This window comes from Sparassis crispa, assembly GCF_003851025.1.
Source record: "Sparassis crispa DNA, contig_000017F, whole genome shotgun sequence".
Classification (NCBI taxonomy): Eukaryota; Fungi; Basidiomycota; class Agaricomycetes; order Polyporales; family Sparassidaceae; genus Sparassis; species Sparassis crispa.
In genome coordinates, this window is record NW_020939764.1 from 262,733 (window position 1) to 285,282 (window position 22,550).

Consider the following 22,550-nt stretch of genomic DNA (forward strand, 5'->3'; position numbering starts at 1 on the left):
AGTTGCACGATGAACCCCTAAGCAAGTGATCTAGATCCAATGAAGGATGTCAGACACTTCGAACAAAGAATAAGCAGTAGGACAAACCATGATGGATGTTCGCGACATGCGCTATGCTCGGATGTACAGTCACCAAGGCTCGGATGGGAAGGTGCTGTAAAGATGCGTGAGTCTCTGACTGCCGCAAGGATCTGCAAACCTACAGAGGCCTTTTTCGATGGATCGTCTAATGCAGTTGTGCAAAGTGGCCTTCAACCGCGACTCGTGCAGCATGGCAGACTCTGATCACATCTCCTCAGAATCAGAGTCATCCAACTCTGTCTCTTCGTTGTCCTCACTGTCCGAATCCCACATGTCATCCTCCAAATTCTCAAGAGTCAACTCCAGGTTGTCATCGTTGGAGTCTTCCCCCTCAGCCTGTAAGATACCATCCGGTGGAGCAGACGAGAGTCCATCTGCCTCGATATCGACGCTCATTCCTGAGTCGGAAATGTCGTTGGAACCTTCAAGAGGATTTGTGCAAACGGCACTCAAGACAATTGGCGTAGGACCGTCTGCGTGAACATGTCCTATCCCTAAGCCTCGATGGTAGCGCATCAGCATGTCCCGATCAACAAATCTGCACGCCGTGGTTAGAGCATTTCAGCCACGGAAGTTGAACTTTGTGCACCTATTAACATGGTAAAATCGCCAATCTTCCGCATCGTTAGCACAGTGTGAGAGACCAATCTCATCCGCATGAATCTTCCCTCCTTTGAAGGTTGGAATAATATGACAGGCACGTAGAACGTCATCCGGATCGATGAATCCGAAAGTCTCTTCGTCTGCCATCGGGGGAAATTCAACAGTGTCGAGCTTGTGTTGGCTCCAATTTCTCGAATCTCCGACGTACTGGAACCATCGCACCCAGAGAAAATCCAGTCTCCGCGGAGTGTAATCGGCCATGCCAGTCCCTGTATACACAACGTTGACATGGTAGATACCAAGAACGCGCGCATACAAGAATGGGTGCATAGAAGTGGCATCTTCGAGATCATCAAACCTGGCTAGCAATAAGATGTCCCGATTGTCCGTAGAAGGGTTGATGATATCGTGTGATCGCCGAACATCGTATGTTGTATAATTGACTTTTAAGATATGGTGCTCGTACATGCGGTCGCCTTTGAAGAACACAGAATCATGGTCGCGGCGTGCGGAATTGTCTTCGATCACAGGTACCAAGGGCGATTGTTCTTGACCAGAAAATGTTGCCTCTCTGCCTATCATCGCCTTGATGCGTGGGAGTAAATGTTTCTTCAGCTTCGCAACAAAATCCTGAAAATGGATGAGTATCAGCACCTCTAAAATAAAGAGAACCACGGAACCTTGGTAGCTGGATCACCTGTATTTCTGCGCACAAAATCTGGAATATACAGAGGATGATTTTGTGACTTTCCCATCGCATAATGCACATCCACCGCATCAAGACTTCCTTCATCCTGGTAGTGCCTGACTTTCTTCTGGGACCGTTCCCGAATGCGGCGAATTCGTGCTTGACGTCACTCTATCTGGGTAATTTGTCTGATATATTGCTTGCGACTAGTGCGAGCATACCGCGCCTTAGAAGTGCGGTGCTCAAGCTCTCCCTGGAAAAAAAGCACCCATGTGTTAATATCGACATTCAAGCAACTGTGATCGGATGCGCACCGGCTCCGTCGAGTATGAATCTGTGGTGCCAAGCCATCTGATAGTTGCAGGGTAGTCACCAAGCGCGTGGGCCTTGTAAGTATCGAGGTTGAATGCCTTCGGCTTATGAGCAGTTCCGCCGGATCTCGGAAACACAGGAGCTTCGTCTGCCCGCGCTGCCATCTTCTTACTTTCACGGCGAGCCCGAGCTTCCGCCTCTCATCGAAGCTCCCTCGTTGGAAAGGCTTTGCACGTTTGCTCACTGAAATGACGCAGCGTGTCTCCCAATGAGACAGTGACATCGTCCAGAAGCTGGAGAGTACAATCGGTGTGCATACGCAGTTTGGCCAAACTGTGCCAATGCTCAGCGATGAATAGGAGTTTGAGAACCTGTCCGTTATGTGGCTCTGGAAGAAGACCATCAAAGACAGGAATGGCACACTGACGGACATAAATTAAGCAGATACATGAGGGAAGTGCTTGATCACACGAACCTGCAAAATATCTTCAATATCTCGTGCTGCCATTTGTTTCATTTCGGAGCAGTTTCGACGAAAACGCCGTATAGCTCCAGCAAAAGTTGGCACTGCTCTGAAACTGTAAGATATAAGTCACGCGCGATGCCGGTTTTATAGGAGTATCTCACCGACGATCTAGCTTAGCGAGAAGTGTGCCATCTACTGATTCCAAGATACGAAGTAAATGGGTGAAAATAGATCGTCCCGTTCCAATTTCCCACTCGTGCATCAAGTCGACCACAAACATCTTAAACATGTTGAATCCGAACGGAGAGAGCCGGTCCGAAAATGCGTTCTGTGTACAAACGAGTGAATCAGGGAGATGAGTGGGTCGTTGAGCTTGCATACCGCAGTCGGAACAAAAGATTTATCACGAAGAAGGTTTTCGACGGCTGCGCAGTTGACTTGAAGGTTTCCTTCATAGATTAGTGACCTAGCGGTAGCGATAGTCTGCCGGCGATGAGCATCGTCCTTCCGAGCCAACGTTTCACGCTGTTTCATATCCATTGCCTTCCCAATGTTGTGAACACGAGATAGCGGGATGAGACAGCGGGGACAAGGGCATTGGCCCATGTTTCGGATACTAGCCAGAAGTATCCTGTAGAAATCGCATCAGTATCGATCACTGGATGAGAGCTCAACATTACTTCTCAGGATAGTCTGCAGAATATGTGAATATGCGAGGATAAAAGCGTCGTTGAACCCCGTCACAACATGTGATTACTATTCCATGCTCCCAGGCATAGAGGAACTCATCGTCGAGCAGAATTTTCCACTGAGCATGGGTAAGTTCGCGATAACAGTGAGTGAAGAATGCTGCATTTGGCATATGGCCGTCAGCGGTTTGGCCAGACGCAAAATCCTTGAAGGAATCCGGAAGCTATATATGTCAGTACATTTTTAATTCACAATCAGGGAGATGATACAAACCGACTGAAAATATGCAACATGATTACACAGGTGACGTGAGGGCTTGCATCGGTGATACTTGGATTCATTTCCGAAGAACAGATAGAGGGGACACAGTTTGGCATTTCCAAAGCTAGTCAGGTGCGTCGCATCTGACCAAAACATCATTGCGACGACGACACGCTGCAAATCACAACCAAGTTCGGGAGGGGAGTCTTGCAGCTCGCGATGGGACTCGATAAATGCTGGTGACGTATAAAGTTCGCCGTGAACTTGGATGGGGTTTGGAACGTCTCCAGGCTGCCAAAGTAGCTGAAATGGCTCGTAGTGAAAATGCAACGCGTCCACTGGGTTTGAAATTTTCTCCCGGATAATATCGCACAAGCTGCGATGATGGAAGTCGACAACCGTGTAATCTTTGGGTCCATTTTGGGGATCCATCGAGACACCACATCGATGATGATATGGTACCGATATAGTCACGGGAGTGTGATTCCAGCCGGCATCATCATCCGCCCATTCTCCGGGCTGGTCACTAGCAAGCTGCCTGTTGATATCGTCCCAATGCGCAGCTCGAACATCGGCAGGATCATATTCGGGATCGCCGATAATATCCAGCAATGCTTTGAAGCTTGATTGAGATTTCTGCACGCCCCCATTCCAGTACCAGTCGCCGAGACGGAAGGACGTTGCATTTGGATATGGAAAGTATCGCTGGAAAGTATCATTAGCAAATTCAACTGCACCCGGAGACTCAGACAGGTCTTCCAACGACAGCAGCTCCTCCGGATCGTGCGAAGGAAGAGCATTTGTCCAGTATCGACGGAACAAACCAAATTTATTATGCGGTGTCGTCAAGAACCCTTGTATTCTGTGAGCCAATGACTCGATAGCTGAATGAGATTGTGGAGACATCGCATTCACTGGATGTTCCATCAAAGAAGTAGATGTCGATTCTGATAACGAAGAAAGCTTATGCGGCGAAACCGACAAAGGGGGAAGAGATGGGGCAGGTTCAGGAAGTAAATCTCTGAACCGTCGAGGCAAGCGCCGATTGAGTCTGCGAGACCAGGGTCGGCGTTCCAATAGTGAAAGATTAGAATCATCCACATCTTCTCTGCCCACTTCTGGCACGGGCTACGTCGGATAGTCAATGCAAAGGCCCCCTGCGATTATTGCAGTAATAGACCGTACCGGCATTAGGTTCACGGCGTCCACATCCTCTCTGCCCACTTGTGTTGGCTACGTGACGTTGTCAACATAAAAACCTCCCGTCTTTCTGATAATAGTACGTACCTGCACGAGCACTGTATTTGAACTTGATGCTGGTGCCTCTGCAGGCTTCGAAATTTCAAGCCTACGCTTTTTCCTGGAAGACCATGTTTCCTTCGCCTTGTGCAGTGCATCAGAGAGTCGCTTTTTAGCTTTCTGGCATGCTCTCTGATGATGCGAAAATGCACTAGATTGCGAAAAGCTCCTGCCGCAGACGCAGTTCTCATAGGACTCCATGAAAGCGAGGGAAGAGCAACATAATTCAGCTGTAGGAAATAATTCACCTGGTCGTCTCGTTTATGTCGGACCAAGTAGAGACTTGCCGTGGGAAGCTCACTGGATATATCTGAAACCAATTGATCAACGCTGCATGTCGATATAGAAGAGTGTCCTTGCACATGTCTTGGTTGCCATGAGGCCTGACAGCGCGACAGATTCAATGTGCAGTCATGCGACAATTCTTCAATCCGATGGAATCTCTGATTACAGCGCAAAACGGCGATGAACATGATATCCATTACAAATGCCAGGCTGAATGATGCCGGCGTAGACCGCTAGCTATGATTCACCGGCACGTACAAAATCATCTGTTTTAAAGTGTATGAGTCCAAAGGTACACGGATGCAACCGAAGGCCTGCTTACGACGAGGAGATGGGGACAACTCTTCACCTCGAGCCTGAGAATAGTAGACTACAGTGTCCTCTTCAGGCACAAGACGTGCCAAAAGCTCTGCGTGCCGAATTTCACTCAACCACATACCGCGATAATAGAAAACTTCAGCATTCAAAGAGTCGATCTCTGCTTGTAATGCAGCAACCTGCTCTGGTATCAGCGGGACGTCGGTGGCTGCGGAACTCCCAGTTCCTATATTTCCAAACCGGCATAAGCATCGCGACATAACTGTATACAACCAGCTGACCTATGCTTGGTGAGGGGTCAGTTTGCACTCCACATTCTATCTTCTCCACGTCCCGACTTGTAGCTTCTTCTGTACATATAAGTCCTCTCCGCACTGTGGCTCAAGAGAGCATATACCTGCAGGGCCATGCAATCCGTTCAGCTTCTTGCTTTGAAACTGGATGACGCCACCGACTGTATTAATCAGCGAAATGAATGAACGAGAACAAATCATGTTGCTGAACCTCCACTGTCCTCTTCCTCAGAGGAGTCTCCTTTCCGTCTCTTGTGTGCCCCAGTGGAGAAAGAGGGTTTTGTAACTCGAATGTCTGACTCTGAGGACATGATCAAACAGCTGCGAACGATGGGATAAACAACGATTGACTTTCTTACCCCGTATCCAGACCTTTTATGAGACCCGTCATTCACTTGCCTGCTGAAGTTCTCTGGTTGAGTGCCACACCTCTGGGGCGGTTCCCACGGGATTTGTCAGGTTCTCAGAGGTAGCCACAGGTGCGTCCAGTTCGCTCGCAACGCTTGTATAGTTACATGAATCAGTCATATGTCCTGTATCGAAACAATCAGAGGTATCGGTAATAAACGAGCTGAAGTTGAGGGTCAACAGAGGGTAAGGACTCGGTGAAAGAAACTAGAACGCGCTCCTATCATCATCGCTAAGGTCTTCCTCGATCTCATCCGTGATACCTGCCTGCGTCAGAGCCACACCAACTGGAATGCCTCTGTCGCGGATCCAGGCGCGAACTTCTCCGACACCCCTCTCTGCCTCCACCAATTGTCTTCGCACTCTCTTCAACTCCGCCTGATACAGGTGCAGTTGTATGAGACTACACCAAATGGCATCCTCCATGGCGCTCTTCAAGTGGCTCTGATGGTCCCGCGCCCTGCGAACAAGGGCCAGGAGGCACTCCGCGTCATCTGCCCTCTCTGGGAAGCCCCTTGTAGACATTAATTCACGGATAATCGGGGTCTAATGATATGCTCAGCGTATGCCATATAGTGCCATTAGTGAAGTCTTCGTACCGCATCATACGATGGGACAGCGGGTGCAACGCTGCCTTTGGTGGGGTAGTGCATGTTACTCTCCAAGCCACGTGTGCTCGTCGGCGCAATTTCAGGGACCAGTTTGGCACTCGCTGCAGAGGGAACTAGCTCGTGACTGGCGGTGTGGGTGTTAGATTGTGGAACTGAGGAAACGGATGAGGTGAAAGTGGGTGAAAATGTCGGCGTGGGCTGAGAGCGCGACATCGAGGAAAGCAACTTGCGGACGGCAGTGGGTATGCGGGAGGGCTCTCTAGGCGCAGATGTCATCACGATAAGCTTAGCGAACACTCAGGTCAGACGAAAACAGAAATTATGTACAGAAATGTGAGCAACCTGCACTGGGACGCAAGGTAGGGAGGAAGCAGTGAGCAGCGGGTTTTTATGCGAACGTACGGCCTCGGAGTTTTGGAGGGCTTTGGCCTTGCTCAGACGCCGGCGAATGCCACTTACAAATCCAGGCTTCCAGTGGCGACTGCTCCGCCACCTGGCATCAGTCTAGTTCAAGTGACTTGTCGCAACCCGTTCACATTGTATTGCGTCCAAAATAACATTCATCGCATGGATACATTGTACACGTTCAACAACACGAGAGGCCCGCCATGACTAACGTACACTGCATGAGGACAGAGAGGCAAACCGGAACGAACATGTTTACAGCCCCTCGTCAACGCCCGGTACTGGCAACAGGCGGCCTCGAAGGAACCTGCAAAAACATTTGTTTAATACCAATAGCCCTGGTGCAGGAGGAACGGGCTTACGACTCAGCATGCTGCCTCAAAAAATCATGATAAACAGGGCCGAACGCTGGGTCCTGCAGCGCCAGATAGAGCTCGTTGCGAATGTCCGTAAATAATGTGCGGTATCTATCGCGGTGAAAGCGGATGCGGTCGAAGAAGCCGGTTTCACAACGTTGATCAAGCACGTTCGCAATCTTTATTTCTAAATCAGAAGTCAAATCATACGAAATGAAGGCGTTAACTCACTACAGTGACGCATAGGGCGATGGCGGTGATCGGGATGGATGTGCGGAAAGGTACTTCCTCGTCCGGGACGTTCGGGAAGTACTTTCGATATATTGCATCAATTGCCCGGGCGAGGGAATGTTGGCCGCCGAAGGTGTTTCCCTCATAGAATGCTCTCTCTACCAAGCGGAATAGCACCGGGTTGCTATAGTCGTGTTGGAATCGGCCCTACACCCTGCCGTTAGCCTGTATCCTCATCGAATAAGGTGCCATCTCACGTTCGGTAGTGCGGTGCCACGGTGCATGAATAATTCGTGCTCCCTCAAAGTTATGGCTCTTTGGCGAACGAGGGATGGAGGTGCAGGCCCATCACTGTCCGCGTTGATGTCGGGAGCGTGCAGATAATAACTTTTATACATCTGTACGGGGAGAGGGTTGCGGTCATTGATAGGGTCGATGTCGATGAGTTTCTGTGTGAGATCCTTCAGCCGAGACCTGAAGTTGCCGAGGGAGTCTGCTATCTGCGAAGGTAAATAAGTACTAGCAGAGGTGCAGTGGAATAGGCTTACGAGGGTCACTATGTCATCGGATGCCCAATCTGGAGTTCCTTTAATACATTAGCAAGAAATTTGTATCACTAACTAATGCACCTACACTGTTCGGGAAGGCGGCGTGATAACGGGTTCCTCTTCCGCAACTCCTGATCCTCGAAGCGCGCCCTAATGTCAAGAAACGTCTCGCGTGCAGTCGAGCGTACAGGGGAACCAGTTGCAAAGGGATCGCTATTGTCATCAGCGAAGATGGTCCCAAGTAACACGTCGCGAGCCTCATATGCAACCCCGTGCAAAACGGGGGCCCAGTCCTCTAGCTGGGACATCCTGGTCGGCTGGTCCAACACCGGACCAGGTGAGGGGGTGAACAGCAGCGATTCATTAGGCCCGAGTGGCTGGAAATAGACAGAGCCTACTGCAACAGGGTTTACTCCCTGCGGGAAGTGTTGGCCGATCGTGAGGTCGGGCAAACCCGTGGGCACCATGGGCTGAAGCTCGCTCGATGCCGGTTGTGCGGTCGAAATAACTTGCAATAGCACCCCGGGGTAGTTTCCCTGAGCCATAATCGGGGCGACAGCGAAAGCAGGCCCCTGTGTGAGGACGCCCGGCAGGGTGCCAGGGACGCCACCAGCTCCAGCAAGGGCGCCGGCAGCCCCAAAAGGAGAGGCACCAGCGGCAGCTCCCGGGCCAAGAGCAGCCGAAAACTCTGTAGCAGAGTACGATACCGCAGAGGAAATGTCGGGCTCTTGATTAGCCGGGTGGAGAGCGAGGTGCTCGGGGTTGACGTGCAAAGCCTGTGCCATATGCCCCACTGACAGAGCATCGTCAGTAATAATATACAAACATTTGAAACGGAAAATACTTGCGAGGATGTGGCAGATTGAAGTGACCTCTAGCTTGGTCGAGTATCGACGCCCAATCAACTGCAGTGGGGTCCATTGTGGAAAGAGGATGGCTCGGAAGAGGATCTCACCTGCGCCATATATACCAGGAGGCACCGGCGGCGTCTTGTTGCGAGTTGCCCAAAAGTGAACATCACCGCGAATGCAGGTTTGGCCACGCATGCCGCTTCCAAAAATCGAGACAATGTTACGATGACACTCGTGAACCGACCGTGGAAGACGGGAGGGTGGTTGGCGGACACGATCGTCAGCTACGCATGGGCTCATTTCCCATTCATAGAACACAAGGGCTTACCCGGCACCAGAACCTCTGGGGTTAAAAGTAGACAATTCAAACAGCACACGGTGTCTATGGGGTCAAAAATGCCTGGCGTCCGGATCATGGGGTACGAGCATCACTGCCTTGCGCCTGCGGGACGTTCGAGAACGCCAGTTAAACAAATGATATCGCGAAGGCTGACAGATGGCTGTAGTTTGCTGAGGGTCTCAGAAGAGAAACATTACAGCATGCACTTGCGATGCTGTGTGTGTGAGAAGACACCGCATGGCAGTGCCCACGTCGAGCCTTAGAATCTGTAACGTGTAATACTGGCAAATTTTTTACCTCAGAAAATAGGATGTGGCCGTTAGTCACGGTCATTTTGACTTCGGCTCAACTGCTCTGTCCTGTTTGTATCAGAACCGAGCGGGGAGACACCGATCAGCTACATGTGTGTCGATTATGCAGGTGAGTGACCAAGCGACTCGCAATGAGAACCATATGCTTACCAACTCCCCAAAGACGAATGTAAGAACCAATATGCCTTCTGGAACCAAGCGGCGTCTCAAAGATGTCCGGACGGTGTCGTAACAGGCGAAGACAGGCGATGTAGAGTGATGCCAGGGCCATGCCCGAGTGAGATCTCTACAGTTTCCTTAATTGGTGGAACGATCACGATAGAAGGCGAGTAGAGGCCACTACGTCTAGTTGAACTCCACGCTTAGCCGGTGCTTCTTGTGGGCTCTGAACGAGCAAACGCGCAGTGCCTGCTCGTCACATATACTCCACGTATTCCGCCCCCTTCATCTCTAACCCCCTCACCCGCTCTCCACCCACCCGCTCTCCGCCCACCCACTCCTCCCTCCGAGCGCAATTAATGAGTAGTATAATCGCTTTGCTCTCTTACTGTGACATGCTGATGGCTCGGTCAACATTACCGTGGAAGATTTCTTCACGCTGCGACCTCAGATTCCAAAATTAGTCCAGGATTGGCAGAACGGAGCCACGGCACAGTTGGCGCTATTGTTGGTTAAAGAGCAATGTCTTGGGGCCGTTGGAGGACAAGGGGCGAGGGTAGTGCGCAAGAGGTGAGGACGGGCTGGCTATAGCGGCACCGTTCTATGTTCAACACACAAGTTATAAGTAGGCAGAGGGCTGTTTATTAATTCTGTCGCCACGCAAACGTTTTAAAACCTTTCTAATGTACGCCGTGCCGCTACATGTGCATAGGGAACCGAGCAAGACCGGCCAAAATTCGAGCAGCAAGGCCTTTGATATACACCTCATGCTCAGGACCAGAAAGCTCAGAAACCATTTTGCCACCTAGCTCAACCCACTGGAATATTGAGCCGCCAGTCCAAAACACAAGAGACCCTCACATCCCCTTGGAGATCAGGATGGTGTTGTAGTGGGTAAACATCGCCGATGGAATGAACACAGGCACTCCGGGGCCTACCTCGATCTCATAGCCAAGCTCGGCGATGCCAATTCGACAATCTTGCGCAGGGTCAAATGTTCCATACGGCATGATGCAGCACAAGCCGGGACCGTAGTTGGTGGAGTCGAGGTGGGGCAAGGTGACTACGATGCCGGCGTTGAGCGCAAATGATGCAAATGGGTAGAACAGGGCCTCCAGGCCTGCATCCTTTTCCAGAACGTAGTCGAGAGTGGCGGCGTAATGGGCATATAGGTCGGGAAATCGAGACTTGAAGATACCTGGAACGGCCTGCGCGTTAGGCCATGCATACGGCAGTGGCATTCAAACTCACCGTTTATGAGGGCGACCACTGGCTTGAGGAGATTCCCGAGCTCGCGCACAACGTCGATGTGTTTTAAGTAGTAGAGAGACATGCGTGGCCTCTGTCTCGCTATGGTCAGTTACAGGAAGCTCACGCCCACAAAGGAAAGTGCTCACCACCTGATTGTCCCGATGCAAAGTAAAATAATACTGCAGGAAGTTTCCTCGAGTGGAGCCGGAATATGTCGGCTTGACGCCACTGTGTTGCAGGTACTCTACAGCAGCCATAGCCGCAGAGTTGGCGCGGACAGTGGCTGGCCCTGCGAACGACCTGTAGATGACGAGCCTCCCTTCTGAGTCACAGATGTACGCAGCCGCTCTGCCTCAGATGTGAGCTCGGTTTCACCAAAGGGCGCTAGAGTGCACGCTCACCCATTAGCACACCCGATGATTTCTCGCCGGGGTGGGCGCTCGGATTTGATGCGACTGCCGATGTAACCCCCGGGCATCTTCCGCTGGGAAAGAGAGGCCGTGCTCTGGACGTGCATTGCACTGGCCTTCTTTTTTTTGGCACGAGCGGTGGCGCGAGCGGCCGTCCTCTTCTCAAAGTAGTATTGACGGCGCGCATTGCGACCAGGGCCCAGGCCCTCAGCGCAAACTTGGAGAGCGGCTTCCGCCTGCGCGAAGTTGCACAAGGCAGGTGCGGTGTTCGATATATCCTGTGGACGAGAGCCCCCGTTGGAGCTGTCGCTCGGGCTGCAACTAAGGTCAGTAGTGCCGCATTGAGATGGAAAGTGAACAGAGCATACCTGTTCGGGCCCTGCAGAGCAACGGCGGGAGTGGCGTGGTCCGGGCCTTCACCCCTGCCCCCTTCCGCCCCCCAGACCGCCTCCAGGCGCTCTCTCATGGAGGCTTTCCCGCGGTAGTCCAAGCCGGCCTATGGAAGGGGGTCAGTAGGGAGAAACTGCCAGCAAGCGAGCAGGCTTACCACCAAAGACATGCTGGCGACACTTTTCTCTGTGGCGCACAGTATCAGCCCCCGCGCGGGTCGAACAACAGGCCTTCGCAGAAAGCAGCCGGCAGAAAGCAGGCCGCAGGCAGCACGAGCGATACAGGTCTCCTTCGAACTCGTGCAGCCTGCCGTCCGCGCAGACTCTGTGCTAGCGGCGGATATGAATGGTAGAAACTGCGCCATCCAGTGGGCGATATAGGTCTCCTTCGAACCCATTGGATAGCACAGTCCCCGAGAGGAGACGGACATACCGAACGAGAAGACGCCAAGACGGGGGCGGACAATCGCAGTGGCGGGGCCGCGCGGGGGTGAAAGTTAGAGAGAGAGCAAGCAAAGGGTGGTGAATTTAAGGCAAACCGGCCACCATAAAATTTTGTTGTGCGCTGTTGACGCGTCCTCTTTGTTGACGCGTTGTTGACATGTTTTGGCGCGTGCAGTGATCGCGCGCGCTTCACTCCCCGGAATGACTACGCAACTGAGTATGCTGGGGCAGACCATTGGGCAATGCTCATGCCGGATCTATGCTGTCGTTGTTTTGGCCCCATTCCAGGACTTCGCCCAGCTCGTTCACAGGCTAGCTGTTGAAACCCTCAATGGGCGCCTGCGAGCCGGACAATTGACGCCGGTTACGTCAACTTTTGCTTACTGGTGTTATTTCCTTGATTAAGGAAAAATAAGGGCCCATTATTGGCCTTAATTGCCCAAATAAGAAAGAGGACCTCCTTAATTAAGAAGATGGGTGGCTAAATGGGGCTAACCAAAAGTTGACTTTTGCGCCGACTTTACAAGTGGCGTCGGTTCTGCGGGTCTCACCTGCTTCCTTCACTTGAGCCCTTCTGCCGCCCCTTCCCGTTCCGGTCGCATCCCTTTCTACCCACCCACCTCTCATTCTCTATAGCATTTTATCCTAGCATCGTACAGCCTTCTATCCCGCCATGGTCTAGCTACGAGATCACTTTCCAGGGGCTGGTAGCCGATTTCGTCGGCATTCCCACTTTGGGACTTCTTGCCTTCGAGAATTGGCGGGTCGAGTCCCTATCAGTACTTTCATACTAATTACAGCTGCAGCTTGTCAATGCCATCTAGATTTCGTGTTAGATGGGCTGCCTCCAGTGTCGACAGCGTACAGAGCTGCTTTGGCATCGCCAGAGCAACCTGTGGCCTCCTCTTGGGGTTCCTGATATCGAATATCGTGCGGTATTGAACTACGCCAACAGCCCTCACGCCAGGAATAACGTGCCCTTTATGTACCACCCGGGGTATACGGCGTATTATCCCCAAAGCTACGCAGCCCTATATGGCGAGTTTTTAAACCTTTGATGGCTACTTATAGAGATCTGACTGAAACAATACAGGGCCCCTTACACCGCTGTAGGAATTCATAGAGTTCATGGCTATAAGATGCAGGGCCTGAACATCAATTTGTGAATGGATAAAAGCAATTTAGTGGGCTAACTTGGTCCAACATACCACGAAAGTTGTCTCTGCGATGTGACACTGGGAAAGTTACCCTTTTGCAAGTGTGCCGCAGGTAGCTGAGCTGAGACTTCTCGCGCGGCGGACTTTGGCTCTGGCCGTCTACGCTCACCGAACGTACAGCGTCCATTCCCTATCCTCTACTTGCTACTCGATTCTTCTCCTCTCTCATCTACGACCCATCGATCATGAATCGAACAATAATAGTGAGCGGGCGGCATTACGCAGTAAGTTGAATGTCTATGGACTCAGTACCCTCTGAATTCACCTTGCAGACTTTCAAAAACATATTTAAAGCTCAGGGATCCGTCGGATGGCGTGAGCTAGTATCGGTATGCTTGCTTTTGAGTCCGCTCTGTGTTGCATTTAGCCTGTATTGCGCAGGCATTTGAGTCCATAAATTTCAATGTCGAAGCCGCAAAAGGCTCCCTTCACAAGTTTCGTCCGCCCAGCACAATTCCCGGGAGGGCGTTTACATGGCATAAGGTAACGCTTCTCAGTTTCCAAAAGGGCTTCAGGTTGGTGACACAGTGCAGCCGCACTCTTCACAACTACGACCCGACCATATACGCATGTGAGTTTTCTCTAGAGCTCGCCGGAGCCAGCTGACGCGTTTTTAGATTAAAGGGAGAGCTCTCATCCCTCTACCAGTGGCGGCTCGAGACGTTTGTGAGGAAGTGAAGTGAAGAAGAGCGCTGCATTTTTTGGAAAATTTTGTGAACTGAAATTTAATCATGTGCGCGCATGATTGAGAATAAATTGACTGTGTCGATCTCCATAATTCTTTCCTACTTGTACCTTTGCACATTAAGCATCTAGATTACGATTCGATCACGCCACGCGAATCCTTGCCGGCAGTTGCCGTTCGATTACTTTAGTCTTTAGCGCCTCTGTTGGTTAGCCGAGCGTCACCGCGCGCTCACCTTTTCGGGTCGTTGCCATCGACAGCTCATCGGATACATCGCAGAGACTTCGGGGACATCTTCGCAGAACTGCTTCCAGGTAACTTTGCTAAGCTCCAGCCACCTGAGGGTCAGGACCTCACGCAAAGCTTCGAGGCCAAGGTTCAGCTGCGCAGTGCGTGGAAACAGAGTCTGTGGCGTAACTGAGTGGCGGTCAACGGTGAGCGCCCAAAATTCACTTTTTGGGCGGTATTGATTAGGTTCCGTGCAGCTCCTGATACAGTTATTCACAGTCATCCCGCATTGAGTCGTCAACGCATCGGTACGATATCTATTATGCATCCTCGTCGGAGTCATCGATAGTAAGATCGATAACTTCTTGCACTGCTATCTCCTGATGTGCATGTTTCTGTACAGCACACTCGTGGTAGCAGAATGCCATCCGCATCATGATCAAACCGCAGGTGCATTTCAAGAAGAGCGCCTCAAAATCAGCCTGCTCGAGTCCGGGACGAACGGAGGAGTTCAGGCGCAAGAGCTGGACTAGCGCCTCGGTATGGGATTGCCCTCGCGTCCGCTGGGGCGCATCCGCAATACGGCGCTCTCATTCTGGAGTCAGCTCTGCGACTCGACGAAGGTTGATCGCTTACTCACCTTCAATCTGTACGTTGGCGTGTATTTCGACTGGTGCAGGGACAGGTTCAAGCTCGTCTAGACATTGTATGGTGAGTATTTCATGCTTCGTAGGCCCGAACCTTTCCAACTCACCCCTTGGAGGATAGTAGCGTACAGGAAGCCCAGTCTTAGCATAGATCCGCTCCAAGTGGACTGGTTTGCAGCTATTAAGTATCGCCTTTAGTATTGGAAATCAAGCTGTATATTCACCATAGTATCCACAGCTGCTTTTTGCACACGCAGCTACATATTCACCTGTTGCGCGCCCACGGAGCGGGACGAAGATTGCTGCTTCAACGGCCTCGCGTCCATCTGCTATCAACGGGCATAGACAGCAGGGATTATGGATGCGGTGGGACTTGCGATGTTCATCCAAGTCCGAGGGTGTTACACGTTCACCTTCACTGTTGACAGGCCTGGTATGGTATGGTCTGGTTTCAGCGAAGCCATGCATCAGGACGCGGAGTCGTCTCACCAATACCACACACGTAAGCCACCCTTGTCGCAGTCATACTCGTAAACAGCGTTCGCTGAGATCCGAATACGGTGGAGGTACCTTCGGATTCTAGGGTCAGATCTTTCGACAGGCATGGTAGTAACGGCGGTCGAAGAGGGGACGTTTGTGGCTGGAGAACAAGTTCTCCCCCAGCTTTTATGTGCGCTGGCTGCGATTGGCCGGAAGGCATCTCCTTCAACTTGCGACACAGCGTCGGTGAATGCGACATTGCGTTATGGATACCAGACACTTTCAGCCCATGTAGACGCATCTGGTCCTTGTAGACGCTTCCAGCGCTCGAAAACACCTCGATCAATCCGTAGCCTCTGCGATGCGCTTCAGCGTTTTTGTTCCCAAGCCAAGCTCGTGACGATACTCTCTGAAGCTTCGCCGTAGGTCCGGACGGATTGATCCCAGTCGTGCTTAGCCGAGTAAAGCACCCAGCCCTGACACGGCACCGCAGTATCAGGGTCTGGAAAGACCTATGCCACTAGTTCTCGCAGCAACATGTACTATCTGGTCCCTCTAGCCGCAGTCAGTTTTACTCATTGCAGGACAGTGCCGATTCATTGGTTCTCTCCTTCGCCTGTCAACTCGTTGTCATCTGTGCGTACCAGATGTTATCAAGGTCGGTACGGCGATCGCGACTCTGTGATATGCGGTAAACGCGCCACTGTAAACTTTTCTAACGCTTCTCACCTCTGACGCGGTCGCTTTGATCCAAACGGTATAGTAGTCCCTCGGTCACCTCGTGTGGTTACGATGCAGCATTAAGTTCGAAATAAGCACTGATTACAGTCATACGTCACTAGTTTACTCGGCGCATGATGGCACGCGGCTTCGCAACAAAGTGAACTAGAGGCATCGGGAGCTTCCATGGGTATTAGCCAGAAATGCCACCGGTACAATATAGAGGCCAGCGTTGTCGCACAGGCCCTAAGTTAGACGCATACTACCTCCTTCTCTCAGTCTACCCTCGCGTTCGGAAACCATGGCAGATGATCATGACCCATCCACTCGGCAACGAGAAAGAGAAAATGCCCTTCACATGGGTCCGAGGAAAAAAGCGTGCGTGCGCCGTGCAAAATACCTGATGTTTCTGCTGATGTACAACGAATGAAAATTATCTATGCCCGAACAGTTGCCTTTCGGATCCTCTTGTGCACCATGGGCGCCATTTCGGCAGGACTGTGCACACACTCACAAATGTGCAAGCACTTATCACTAACGGTCTTCTTCGTATGAGTGAACTTGCAGAGCAACCTGAGGATATGTTCACCAACGAGTTCGTCACATTACTTCTCAGTTTCAACCTCCTTCGATGCCGATGAGAGCTCTAGAGAAAGAAGAGAGCACAAAATTTTTGTCACGCTCCTTCAAATGATTCCAGGTCTCGAAGAACGCCTAATGAATGGCTCTGAAGAAGAAGTGGCAGTAGTTGCAAGTCTGGTTCGTAACAGGATCTCTTTGGATGGGCTTGGATATTCATAGGTCTCAGATACAGAAAGGTGCTGCTAGTGCGAGGTCCGACGACACGAAAAGCCTGAAGGGCGCCATCCTGGATTGGATCACTCCGAAGGGTCAGTCTCTTTATCCACCGCTCTCACGTAATGTGAAAGTGGATCGTGGATTCCACCACGAGCGTACTGGATCTTTGTTATGTCCAGCCGGTATGGACTGGTCCAACGACGAGTTAGTTCTTCCTCTGATGTGGATTCATATTTCACTCACGAACAATTGTAGGACTAAGCAGCTGTTGCGAGATGGGGAAACGGTGATCTCCGGTGACCAATGGCCCATTTTCTTGTACCGTAACTCGATATACGATGCGGAAGACCCGTGGAATGGTCTTTTTCGTAGCGGCCTTCTCGTTTCGGTAAGTTATATCATACCACGTCCAGATAGAGTCGAACACTAACACGCATTAGGCGTACAAACATATCTTCACGTCACCTAGTTCTGTCGAGAGAGAACCGAAAGCTACTCGAGCTGGTAATGCGCGTATACATGGAATGACTAAAGTTACCCCAGCCTCCGTTGGTTATGTTGCCACTCAGGTATGAGCACCTCTTGTTCGGACGTGTTTCTCACTGTTTTCGCGACAGGTTCGATTCGCTTTGTCTTCATCTCCCGTATTTTCCAGGACAGACACAGCCACCGACTCCGAGCGTTTTTACAATTCGATTCTTGATTTGTTTGAAGATGTTGATGAGCAAGAAGAAGTCAACGAACTTCTGTTGTGGTGGAACCGGTGAGTTGGGCATGATCTGCAGATGTAGACCTATCCCTTTGACGGTCTGTCCCTGATGTTAACTGTAGTCAGGTGTTTCCGAACTCCTCGACTGCGCGGAGGCCAGTGTCGAAGAATAGTGCTTTGGCTAAGATCAGAGAGAGGCGAGCGGCACTGAAGGCCACTGCAATTGCCAGCGGCAGCAGCCGGTGAGAGAGGCAACGGCGGTCGATGTGACGCTGCGTGTGTTGAGCAGTCCTAGATGCTCCGGTTCGTTCTCTAACGATGCTCTGTAACGTATTCGCTGGTCCGACTGTCGTTCTCATCAATCAGCTGTATGATCCTGTCAGAATTCTATCCTGCGGCACTGTTGTAAGTTCGAGACCCTTCCTTCTGGTATGACAATCATTGGCAAGGTTCTCCAAAAAGAGTCCAGTGCTCGTTTTAGCCAAATAAACAAGAGTTGGAGGTTAGCACTGAATTTCACCATTAGTAGAGTGACCTCCAACTCTCTCCTAAGTTCGTAAGTTTGCCCTGGCTGCTAAGGCCTTCTAGCAGAACGTTGTAAGTGCTGATGGCCTATCCTATTTGTGCTTCCGATTATCGAACATCCTCGCATTGAGGAACCTGAGCAGCCTGCAACATTCATACATTCACTCAGAGTGAATCATAATTTTGCTCGTCGTATGTAGTGGTCGACAGAAGGATGCCGATCGAGAGCTTTTCTCTTTCAGGATGCCACTGATAATTTGGCTCGTTTCCGATTCTTCTCATATGGACGGCAAGCCTGACATCACTTCTGCGTTGTTTGATCACTAAAGGAAAGCCCTACCTGCATAACACGGGCAAAATTTGTATATCAGCAGCATGAATGCCGCAATGATGAGCACCACAACTCCGATAGACATGCCAGGACTGCTTCAGCTGAATCTTACATATTGTGGTTCACCATCAGCTACAGTGCTGGTGCATGCTGCTCGTCTGATTATCGGTTATAGTGGTTGATACAATGCCGTGACATCCGAGTACAGTGGCCATATCTTGCAAGAGTTCCGCACTGCGGTAGTGCCGATGAAATCTACCAAGCATACTGTCCTATATATTGCTTTGTCCAGCGATCTGCAATAATTACAGATTCGACGGACCTTATACCTAGGATAATCACTAATATATCGTTGACATACCGTACTCGAATCTCTGATGATGCGTGGCCCCATATATTACTGAGCAAGCCATGGTCAGCCTGGTGCACTGCAGCGAGAATGTGGGCTCTGAACCATTGGTGGATGTGCTTATATTAACCGGCACATCTGGTGAGGCACAGCAAGACTTAGGAATCCTTACAAGGTCCAAAATCTTCACGGTGGTCTGTCATTCTCAACAAGACTTGGAGCCCTGGAAAATTGGCGTAGGGGCTGACCAACCCCTTATCAGGATGTCTACCAGCCTGGTGCACCTTTCACGCCTGGCGGGATGAAGTCCAAACCAGATGAATGCAAATTCCCCGATGTTCCGACTTGGAGGGCAATAGGGGCCGACAAGTTTGCTTAGCGCTGAAGTGGTCGTCCGATCACGTGTCTGTTTTAGCGCTTCTCGCGGCCCCCTTTTCTTTAACTGTGACATTCAAGACTCCTAAAACTTCTATTGCAGAGTTCCTTTGCCTTGGCGTAGTAGTGCTGGAACGCGAGATACATGGAGGATCCTTCTCTTCTGCAGCTTTCTCAGAATTTGCTGTCCCAAATATCTGAAGGGGCTCACCGAGTGAGGTACGTGGGCTAAACATTAACATTGGGGTTAGCTCTTTCTTATATACGTTCTGTACAGTGCTGATAACGTGCGTACAAACTGATCGCGTTCTGTATGACTCTTCTTATATACCTCCTTGGATTTACTGTTTCAGCTGCCGCTCATGGAAGATGTCCTGGTCAAAACTTTACGCCGCCTTCGATACAGCATGAATGCGGTTTGCCGAATCAATCAGTTTCCAATCGAAATTCTTGGTCTCATATTCCACTTTGCACTGGATCCGCTGGAGGAAGAGTATGAAATCTGGCCGGTTTCTGAATCTTCAATGTTGTCGACGACCGAGCTCGTGAATATTACCCTCGTCTGTCACCTATGGCATGACATTGCTATCGGTACACCGTCTCTTTGGACCACTTTCAGCAAATTCAATCATGTGCCATATACCACTGCGCTGCAGCGCTCCAGGAACGCATTGCTCAAGGTGCAAATCGATTATGACGCCGCCAAGACGTTTTATGACATGTTCATTTCGGACACTACAATTAGACGCATCCAGGAACTCCATGTATATTTGCTCGACATCTCTGAGTATCCCCGAGCGAGATGTTTCTGCTTCCCCACACCTAATCTCGAAAGACTGTCCCTCCTCGAAGTGGAGAGTCCCAAGGATGACACACGGCCTTTGCTATTCCACGGAGATACTCCTCGCTTAACATCACTACTACTGGACACAGTGGGATTTCTTCCAAGTAACCGATTCGAAGTTCTCACTCAGTTGTCTATAAGGTCATTGTATTCGTCACCTGAAACCCCGATCACCCTGTTGGACGTGACTGCTTTCCTCTCGGGGTGCCCCAGACTGGAGGAGCTTATGATTGATGAATTTGCTGTGGGTATGCAATCCAGGAACGCAACTCTCCATGTGCCATCACTGGCATATCTACGGAGGATGACAATCGATTCGCAGGAAGCAGGGATGGCCCTGGCTTCGTGGCTCATGACACATGCTCATAGGTCCGAGGGGGTGGCTGTGCGCATCCTCGACCAGCATTCCTTCCCTCTCCAGTCTGACTTCTCTTCCACTTATGGGACGTCCTTCAAGGGCTTGCACACCCTCGACGTACGCATGGGGTACCAATACGAGTGGAATCTGATCGCGACCGCCTTCAATGACGTGTCGGGAATCCGGGTCGAACGTCCATACTCGCACGAGAGGCCTTTCTTATTGCGTGACTGGCCGCTGGCACATGTGCGGGAGCTCCACATCCGAGGCTCCGAGGACGTACGCGAAGGCACCGGTTTTGAGACATTGCTCTCTCCCCTGGTCTCGCTGACATCGCTGGTGGTGCACCTCGATTACCCATGCAAGAAGGGAAAACCCAGCGTGCTTCATGTGCTCGCCACGCCATGCAACTCGCAGCTTCTTTGTCCCAACCTCGCCACGATGCGCATCATTGCCGAGCATGCATCTGTGGTAGAAGGTATCGCCGAGGGAGGTGCATCTGCAGTGGACGATATCATCGCTCTCGCGATGATTCGGGCAGAATACAAGCACTCCCTTCATGCCATCGTCCTCGAGTTCGCTTGGCGCCACGAGGATATGCTGATGAGATTGAAGGCCCTGGATGCATAGATTACATTTCAGACTGTACTGTTTATTCCTCTCTGGGCTGGGACTTTTGTTTCTCGAGGTCTCCTCTTGTTATTCCATCGCTCCAAGCTCAAGCTCAAGCTCAGACTAGACAGGCCTTCTCCGTGGTTCTCAGCTGTGTTATCCGTGCATCACGTATGGGCCGTGGTGCGCACTGAGCCTTGAAGCCTGATTTTTAGAGCTGCTGTTCGCGAGATATCAGAGTCCGAGGGCCGAGATAGAAAGGGTCTTTGGACATTGGAGTTCTCGGAAGGCGATTGATTCTTGTTTCCAGCTTGTACTGTGCTCATTGCACCCAGTCTCTGTAACACGAGCTTGGTGTTAGCTGCATTTGGGACCATTGACTTGCGCTATGCTTGTCTCTGGATGTCTGAAGTTGGTGCCTGCGAGTCCCTTCTGGATGAAGTTTCTTGGCGCCATATATGTCATTTGTTCCCGGTTCCACAAGGTGCAGCTTGTGGATTGTATCAACCCCATGCTTTCCTGTGACACATCTTCGTCCTACCTTTGTGCCCGTCCATTAGCATTTGCCGATATATGCACGCTCTTTCGATAACTTGAATTGGCTACACTTTGTCCGGTTTATCGACTTTTGGGCTTAGGTCTGCTGCATGGATAATTTGGCAGCCTTTGTTAATGAGGTGCATACCTAACATGTCCATTTGCTGCCATGTCATATCGACCATTACATTTCCATCATGCACTGCAGCTGTGCTGTCGTAGTCTCTTCATGCACTGAAAGATGTAGACTCGACCAACCGCTCGCCTCACCTGCCGCTAGCTCTCCTCTCTTCCCGTCAAGATTGTCTGAACGACTTGGTAAATTACAATGTTGATGTGCCGGAATATGTACGTCCCGCAGTTCCTGCATCGTTTAACGTCTGACTGCCTGGCGACGGGCAGGAAAACTTGAATGTGCGCGAAGAGATAAAGAGCTGGCGGGACCGTTCGAGCAGTATAAATGTGAGCCTTGAGGCCTTGAGGTTTCGATCTGTGAAATGGGATGCACACGAAAAACTGGGATTGAAACTTTGAAATGTGAGTCGGTTGTGCGTCGTGTCTGCCTAGTATACAAACACATCCTGCGCGCAAATTCTCCAATAGTGGGTGACCTACCTCCTTCTGCCCTCCACCTACCTCACTCATTCAGCTTGAAATTACTCGGCGACGTCAGTACACCTCTCAAACAACTCCGTACAGGACGAGTCCCGCGTCTTCCTCGATTTCCGCTTCTACTGTCCGTCCCTTACACGTGACCTACCCTCTCGACCGATCCAGACTCTTACCTGTTATAGTATGTTTTACTTCCGTCTGTCCAGTTTGGTTGTGCCGATGAGGCAAAAGATTCCTGCTTGGTCTTCGTTTGAACTCTCGCTGTCAATCCCCTCTATGGTCACCCGGTGCAGGGACCAGCCCTCTGTGCGCTTGAAACTCTTGATGGGTCGCACTTCGCGATAACGTAACAAACTCCCCTGATAATACAAACTAGATTTACAAACGAGCAGCACGACCTCCTTACTATAAACAAAAGCGACGGACCCAGGTGTACAAAAAAGCAAAGGCTATGTGGACCGTCGGACCCGCGTAACAGCAGCGGCGGGAGACATCTCCTCCCTTCTACCTTCT

At 51.0% G+C, this 22,550-nt stretch overlaps 8 protein-coding genes across 8 annotated transcripts; 2 read left to right on the plus strand and 6 right to left on the minus strand.

The window, feature by feature from the left end:
- Positions 1–285: 285 nt before the first annotated feature.
- On the minus strand, positions 286–1,266 carry SCP_1800920 (hypothetical protein; the record flags this gene model as incomplete). Its single annotated transcript, XM_027765182.1, has 2 exons — positions 286–619; positions 671–1,266. The coding sequence occupies 2 exons, from the start codon at positions 1,264–1,266 to the stop codon at positions 286–288; spliced, it is 930 nt and encodes a 309-aa protein (XP_027620983.1).
- Positions 1,267–1,538: 272 nt separating this feature from the next.
- On the minus strand, positions 1,539–1,848 carry SCP_1800930 (hypothetical protein; the record flags this gene model as incomplete). The annotated part of the gene is made up of 2 exons (XM_027765183.1): positions 1,539–1,625; positions 1,687–1,848. 2 exons carry the CDS (start codon positions 1,846–1,848, stop codon positions 1,539–1,541), a joined length of 249 nt encoding a protein of 82 aa, XP_027620984.1.
- A 1,235-nt stretch (positions 1,849–3,083) lies between these two features.
- SCP_1800940 (hypothetical protein) lies at positions 3,084–4,601 on the minus strand (the record flags this gene model as incomplete). Its single annotated transcript, XM_027765184.1, has 3 exons — positions 3,084–4,229; positions 4,287–4,334; positions 4,389–4,601. 3 exons carry the CDS (start codon positions 4,599–4,601, stop codon positions 3,084–3,086), a joined length of 1,407 nt encoding a protein of 468 aa, XP_027620985.1.
- Positions 4,602–5,911: 1,310 nt separating this feature from the next.
- SCP_1800950 (hypothetical protein) lies at positions 5,912–6,591 on the minus strand (the record flags this gene model as incomplete). Its single annotated transcript, XM_027765185.1, has 2 exons — positions 5,912–6,250; positions 6,304–6,591. The coding sequence occupies 2 exons, from the start codon at positions 6,589–6,591 to the stop codon at positions 5,912–5,914; spliced, it is 627 nt and encodes a 208-aa protein (XP_027620986.1).
- A 384-nt stretch (positions 6,592–6,975) lies between these two features.
- Positions 6,976–8,640, minus strand: SCP_1800960 (hypothetical protein; the record flags this gene model as incomplete). The annotated part of the gene is made up of 6 exons (XM_027765186.1): positions 6,976–7,027; positions 7,083–7,255; positions 7,308–7,514; positions 7,565–7,807; positions 7,856–7,884; positions 7,941–8,640. The coding sequence occupies 6 exons, from the start codon at positions 8,638–8,640 to the stop codon at positions 6,976–6,978; spliced, it is 1,404 nt and encodes a 467-aa protein (XP_027620987.1).
- Positions 8,641–10,373: 1,733 nt separating this feature from the next.
- Positions 10,374–11,736, minus strand: SCP_1800970 (hypothetical protein; the record flags this gene model as incomplete). Its single annotated transcript, XM_027765187.1, has 6 exons — positions 10,374–10,714; positions 10,768–10,858; positions 10,914–11,115; positions 11,169–11,492; positions 11,546–11,673; positions 11,725–11,736. The coding sequence occupies 6 exons, from the start codon at positions 11,734–11,736 to the stop codon at positions 10,374–10,376; spliced, it is 1,098 nt and encodes a 365-aa protein (XP_027620988.1).
- A 4,941-nt stretch (positions 11,737–16,677) lies between these two features.
- On the plus strand, positions 16,678–17,823 carry SCP_1800980 (hypothetical protein; the record flags this gene model as incomplete). The annotated part of the gene is made up of 7 exons (XM_027765188.1): positions 16,678–16,746; positions 16,796–16,989; positions 17,041–17,173; positions 17,226–17,354; positions 17,403–17,548; positions 17,617–17,736; positions 17,790–17,823. 7 exons carry the CDS (start codon positions 16,678–16,680, stop codon positions 17,821–17,823), a joined length of 825 nt encoding a protein of 274 aa, XP_027620989.1.
- A 1,658-nt stretch (positions 17,824–19,481) lies between these two features.
- Positions 19,482–20,906, plus strand: SCP_1800990 (hypothetical protein; the record flags this gene model as incomplete). The annotated part of the gene is made up of 1 exon (XM_027765189.1): positions 19,482–20,906. The coding sequence occupies one exon, from the start codon at positions 19,482–19,484 to the stop codon at positions 20,904–20,906; it is 1,425 nt and encodes a 474-aa protein (XP_027620990.1).
- Positions 20,907–22,550: the final 1,644 nt, after the last annotated feature.